At 35.2% G+C, this 6,953-nt stretch overlaps 1 protein-coding gene across 2 annotated transcripts in view; it reads left to right on the forward strand.

The window, feature by feature from the left end:
• Positions 1-6,953, forward strand: part of ccdc141 (coiled-coil domain containing 141) — a 29,546-nt gene continuing 22,593 nt past the window's right edge. For both annotated transcript variants that reach the window (XM_016445619.1, XM_016445618.1), the window contains exons 1-3: positions 1-276; positions 2,794-2,916; positions 4,489-4,680. In XM_016445619.1, the coding sequence (XP_016301105.1) occupies positions 175-276; positions 2,794-2,916; positions 4,489-4,680 (417 nt within the window). In that variant the 5' untranslated portion in view covers positions 1-174. The remainder of the gene's footprint in view (positions 277-2,793; positions 2,917-4,488; positions 4,681-6,953) is intronic.

Here is a 6,953-nt window from a genome sequence, read left to right on the forward strand (position 1 = left end):
GTGGGCTGTGTCACTTTAAAAACCCAAGAGGACTTCCCTCTGTTTGGGTTTAGCCACCTGTCGGGACAGTTGTGGACTTTTGAAAAGGGGAGATTTGGATTACAGCAAGAACCTGTGTGTACTAAGCTTTGTTCTGACCTTTCTGGTTCTTGGACGTGTGGACTTGACGGGAGAATGTCCAGTGAAGGTGATGCTGGAGGTCAGCCTTCCACAACAACAATCAGCACCATAGCCGTACAGGCTGGAGACTCGCAGATTGTTGTAGCAGTGCTGAAGGTAATTGAATTGGAACTATTCTGCTTTACAGTGCAAAGCTTTATGTAGTCTGAACATATGAACTGAATGTTTGTCACTGGAAATGTAGTATATACAGTTTTAATTCTTTCAGTTGCATTACCGTGCAGTTAATCGGAACATTCTTTGGTGATTGAGGTTGACTTGTACACTCTCAGAAAAAAAGGTACAAAAGCTGTCACTGGGGCGGTACCCTATCAAAAGGGACACTTTTGTACCTTTAAGGTACCAATATGGACTCTTTAGGTACAAAGGTGTGCCTTTTGAAAAGGTACCGCCCCCGTGACAACTTTTGTACCTTTTTTTCTGAGAGTGTACTGTAGTGTTAGTTTGTCTTGTAATAAAATTCTCAAATATAAAAGTAATTTAGTCACCCCCATGTTGTTCTAAATCAGAATGACTATATCTTCTGTGGAACACAAAAGAAGAAATTTAGCAGAATGTCCCAGCTGCAGTGTTATTGTAGTATTATTATTATAGTATTTATTAAATTTTTAGCTTTTATTTTTATATTTTCAGTTGTCACTTGAATTTTAGTAATTGTATGTGCTTTTGTAATCTTTGTTTTTCTATTTAGCTTTTTATTCTAGTTTTAGTATTAATCATTTTAGTACTTCAATTGAAGCATTTCCAATAAGTTGCCAAAGCAACATTTAATTGTTTTTCGTCTAATATTCTATTTTATTTCAGCATTATTTATATTTATTCAGTTACTAAAATTATTTTTAATAGTTTAAGAAATTTTAGTACAAATACATTCATTCAGCTTATTTCAGTTAGTTGCCAAGGCAGCTTTTCAAATTAATTTAATTTTCCATCTAATAGTTGTATTTTATTTTTATGTATATAAAATGTATTTTTAATTTTCATTTATATATTTGACTACCAAAAACAATTACAGATTTTTAATAGTTTTAGTTTAACTATAGCAGCACTGCCTAGCTGCTCTTTTGGACTGGGACTGAATTTTCATTCTAAGGGTGAACTATTCCTTTCTTGATAATATCTTTGAATTAATAAAATTGTACGGCTGCATGCAATGTTGAACTCACAGTGAGATCTTCATTGCTTTATCCAAAAGCACCGCTACAAACATGGGAAGCAAACTGCTCTCACCAGTGAAGTTATGGGCACACAGCTCAAGTTATTCAACGGACACTTGGCTTTGGCTATCAATAAAACCTTATTGTTTTTCTGTGAGAGGATTCCATGGAATGTGAATATTCCATAATGCCTGATGCAGTGACTTAATGTGGAGTCAAAAACAGCTGTGAGAAAAACACAGAGCTCTGTGATGGTCCAAACTCCTCATGGCCTGAATTATTCATAATGATTCTCTGTGACCAGTCATCCTCACGTCTAGGTTTAAGAGTTCTGTTATTGTCTAATGTACGCTTGCTCCTGCTGTTGTTTCAAGGAATAGTTCAGCCCAAAATGTTGTTTCTAACCTAATGTCTTAGGCTCTGAAAAGTTCCATAAAAGTATACAATGCTTCCAATCCTCCAAGTGTTCGTAAGTCATTTGACAGGAGGCAACAGTGAATTTAAGTTATTTACTGACAATCTTCCCTCCACCAGAGCTATCAAATCTCATTTTTATTCACATATTACTCCTATATATGTGTTGCAGGTTTGACATCATTGATTTTAGGTGTAGTATTCACCTCTTTCTTTGTTTATGTGGCTGGTTCTTCATACACAAAGCAGTTAATGCATGTTAGTATTAAAAACCACCAGATGCCTGTAACAGACCCTGTAAGCAGTCTTAATGTATACAGAAATGATAATTAGCCATCAGTCCACATACCTTAAACTGTATTTTTTTCAGTTGTTTAACAAACATGACAGGCTGTGGCAGCTGTGGCAGCTCCACATTTCATTCACTCTCAGAATGGCTCTTCCCGTACTTGCAGATTGCAATGCGATTTTAAGATCAGCACAATTTGCATGCCAAAGTTTACATTGGGACTTGCAATTGATCGGATGAGAATTCACTGAGGGGGCTTTGCATTGAAATCGAAGTGCTCTAACAGACCCTGTAAGCAGCCTTAATGTATACAGAAATGATAATTAGCCATCAGTCCACATACCTTAAACTGTATTTTTTGCAGTTGTTTAACAAACATGACAGGCTGTGGCAGCTGTGGCAGCTCCACATTTCATTCACTCTCAGAATGGCTCTTCCCGTACTTGCAGATTGCAATGCGATTTTAAGATCAGCACAATTTGCATGCCAAAGTTTACATTGGGACTTGCAATTGATCGGATGAGAATTCACTGAGGGGGCTTTGCATTGAAATCGAAGTGCTCTTTGGCCAGGGGCCAGTGGGGGATCTTTTTTCAGTCTTGTTTACAGTCTGTGAAATGCACTTGAGGCTGGATAAAATATACAAGAGATGCATGTGCAGAAGCATATACAGCCATACATGTGTGGATTGCGTGTGTGTGTGTGTGTGTATGTGTATGTGTATGTTTGTTTGTGTGTGTGTTTTTTTTTAAGTGTGGCGAGCTGGTGCATCTACAACTGACTGAAGCACAACCCAACCTGCTGGAGATTGGAAACAACCAGGATGAGACCAAAAAGCTTCTAGAGGAACATGAACAGCTCCTTGCCAGACTTAAGGTAATCTCTACTGTACCAATGCAAAATAAAAATGTTTTGATCTTAAAGCTCAATAGCTTATAGTACAGTATAGTAGTAGCTTATGTACAGTACCAGACAAAAGTTTGGACACACATGATCTATAAATCCTTTTTTTTTTTTTACTTTAAAGCTTATTCTGAAATGCTTTAAATTAGTTTTGTAGACAAATATAAATTGCTTGTGAATACTTTTTCAGCATTTATAACAGTAAGAGTTTTTTTAGCACAAAATCAGCACATTAGAATGATTTCTGAAGGATCATGTGACACTGAAGATTGGAATGATGGATGTCAATTAATCTTTGCCATCACAGGAATTAATTAGATTTTAAAATATATTAAAATAGAAAACAGTTATTTTAAATTGTAATAATATTTCCCAATATTACCGTTTAAAAATTTTGGTTTTTCAAAAACAATAAAACTTACAGTCCCAAGCTTTTGAACAGAAGTGTTCAAAATTAATTTTTTTTGTTTTTATTTATTTATTTATGATGAGTTACGCCAGAGTGCATCCAATAGTATATGTGAACTCATTAAGTATTGCTTAAAAAGCATCCCAGGATGCACCTCATAAAGTTTCATGAGAGAATGGAATTTAGACAAATGCTGGGGAATTTAAAAGAAGCTAAAATATAGTAAAGTTTTGATCATTCCTAAACTTTAGTTGTGTAATTTTGTAGTGTTGATTACTTTTATTCTATTTTATTTTATCCTTTATAAAGTGAAAAATAGCAGCTGTTTTCAAACGTTTGGCTAGCATGTATTTGTATAGTTGTATGCTTTACATATTAAGTGCAATATCCATCTCACAGAACCATGAGGAGATGATTTATGGGATTTCCACAGATGTTTTTTTGGTGCTGTTGTTGGAGGCATCATTATAGCTCCTGAACTTTAATGCCTTTTTAAGACCCACCACTATGTTTAACTTCAAGGTTCTTCGATGTTTCATTTGAGTCTTTGAAATACAATTGTTATAAATCTGCTCTGTTCAGTGGGATGATTCTATTCACGATGAATGTTTTGAAGTTGAATTATAAAGATATTTGCAGGGTAGAAATAGAAAATTGAATGAAGAGGAATTAATAACAGATGTTACACATTTTGTACACTTTTATATTGCCAGATCCAAAAAGCTGCCGTTACATCAGACATATGACACAAAGCGATGCTGTCAGACCTTACAAGGAGAGTTCCTGGCTTCTTTCAACTGCCTTCAAAATATTGATTCGATCACAAAATTATATGCTATAGAAGCATTTCCGTGCTATATTTGAAAGTGGAAAACATCAGAGCTGCTATCTGACCAAAAGTAAATACAGACTCAGAGTACAGCCTTTAATCAGAACAAAATCCTCTACCACAGTTAAAATGTATTGCACATTACCAAATATTTCATCATGTACGTATGTGCATCTGCCCACCAGACGTGTCTAATCAGCATGGGAGCTGCTTCTTGTTTACAGTTTAAATAAAAGTAAGAGCTGTGTACACTTAACATGCTAGGGCACGGTGTTATGTCTGTTCATTGAATTTCAATTTTACACAGAAAAATGAAGGAGGTGTGTGGGCTTTGCTGGAGGAGGCTGATAAAACAGCAGCTCAGAAGGAAGGAGAGGAGCTGGTTTATAAGGCCATGGCGGTCTCTCTCAGCGAGGCTTGGAAAACACTGGTGGCCCACTTGGAGAAGAGGAGATCACTCCTGATCTTGGCATGCCATTTCTTTGAGTGTGCTCTGGAGGTAATGTTGTTTCCTATAGAACCTGCTGAAGTGCTTGAACCATCAGAGACTCGCTGTAGGAAAATGACAGTTGTTGTTTAATGCCTTATCGTGAGGAATGTCATTTATCTTCTGGTATTGTAAAAACATGCTGAATTCAAAACACCCTCCCCAGGCTAAAAAGTCATTTGTTGAAGCTTAACTACCAAAACGCAGCATGGTCAGGTGTATATGTGACCCTGGAGCACAAAACCAGTCATAAGTAGCACGGGTAAATTTGTAGCAATAGCCAAAAACACACTGTAATGGGTCAAAATTATAGATTTTTCTTTTATGCCAAAAATCATTAGTATATTAAGTAAAGATCCTGTTCCATTAAGATATTTTGTACATTTCCAACCGTAAACATATCAAAACTTCATTTTTGATTAGTAATATGCATTGCTTTAAGGATGTCATTTGGACAACTTTAAAGGCGATTTTCTCAATATTTCGATTTTTTTGCACCCTCAGATTCCAGATTTTCAAATAGTTGTATCTCGGCCAAATATTGTCCTATCCTATCAAACCATACATCAATGGAAAGCGTATTTATTCAGCTTTCAGATGATGTATAAATCTCAATTTTGAAAAATTGACACTTAAGACTGGTTTTGTGGTCCAGGGTCACATATAGTTTGTCACATTAACCAGAAAGTGTCTCAATACTTTGTTTTGCATTTTACTGCTCAAAATTAAAACAAAGTCAGCAGACTGTTCCCACAAAAAGCAAGCAGCCTCCTATTTAGAAAGCAGCTTCCTGTTGGTCAACGAGGAAAATCCATGAAAAACATAATTCTTGATCTCGTGGATTCTTATTGAAATGACTGGATTTCTCCCATGGAAATTCATTTTTTGTATTATTTATTTACTTGTTTGTTTGTTATTATCATGATTTACTTTATTTTTTGTGATGTTGTTTGCTTTTTTATAGGCTGTTTTTTTTTTTTTTTTTAGTAAAAAAACATTTAAACCAGACAAAGCTGGTTTAGCTGGTTTAAGATGGTCACCCTGACCAGCTAAAAAGTCCATTTAAAACTAGCCAAGATCAGCTAAGTCCTGCAAAGCAGCTTTATTAATTTTTTTAAAGCAGAAAATGCAAAGAAAAGTATGTATTAAAGTACTTTCAGGGGCCAATGTGAACAACAGCAGTGAATTTTTGTAACTTTAAAAGGCCATTGTTATAATTTTTTTTAATAAATTGTTCTTTTATTTGATTTTTTTTGTATTAAATAATAAAACATTACAATAATAATCTAGAAAAAGTGCATGAAACCATCTAAAACCAGCCAAGGCAGTAGAAGCAGAAAATGGAAAGTGTGGCCTAAGCATTCAAGTACCTTTAGAGGCCACTGTACATAACAGCAGTGCATTTTTCTAACTTTAAAAGCCGATTGTTATCATTTTAAAACATTTTCCAAACATGAACATAATTATTTTCATAACCAGTGGCTTTTAAAAACTATTTAAAGGGAAAAATACAATAAATAAATAATAAAGTTTTGCCTCTGATAGTTGGACGTGCCACGGGGAGTGTGCTACACTGTGTACTGTACAAAACAATGTTTTTGTTTGGAAATACTATGGATGGTTTTTGTTTTTACAGCTTTAAAGTTGGGAAACATGGTGCTATTTGATACTGACTGAACATGCAATGTTGTGTATGTGTTCTGTTTTTTACAGTGAACAGCTGTTTCCGTTTATCTTCAGCATTATGAAGCAAGTCAGTCACATTACTTTCATATCTGCTTCAGTTAGATATTCTAGATCAGGGGTGTCCAAACTTTTCCTAAAGGGGGCCGGATTCGACGATGTGGAAACACTGGGGGGCCGGATGCTTTCACCTATATCTATATCTCTATATATATATATATGTATGTATGTATGTATGTATGTGTGATGTTGAGCTGACAGTAGCAGTAGCTTGTGTTTTGTTGAGGACAAAAATCTGCAAATATCTTGTTTTTAAAGCTTTAATAATTATAACATAGAATGGCTTTATGGTATTTAATCTATTAACACATGAAAGCACAAACTGCATCAAAAATGTCTGTAATTTGGCCTATATTTCATAACTCCCTTACATTACATTAAATTGGCCTATATGCAGAGACTGTTCTAGATAAAAGAAGATGGCTCATCATCAAGGTCACATGCTGCTGTTTTGACAGCAGCAGAAAACGTGCAAATAAACTCAAGCATGAGTATGTTTCAGAACAATATCATACCTGTCAACATTTGGGTACCAAAATACG

The sequence above is a fragment of the Sinocyclocheilus anshuiensis genome, unplaced genomic scaffold (genome assembly GCF_001515605.1).
Source record: "Sinocyclocheilus anshuiensis isolate Anshui unplaced genomic scaffold, SAMN03320099.WGS_v1.1 scaffold179, whole genome shotgun sequence".
NCBI lineage: Eukaryota > Metazoa > Chordata > Actinopteri > Cypriniformes > Cyprinidae > Sinocyclocheilus > Sinocyclocheilus anshuiensis.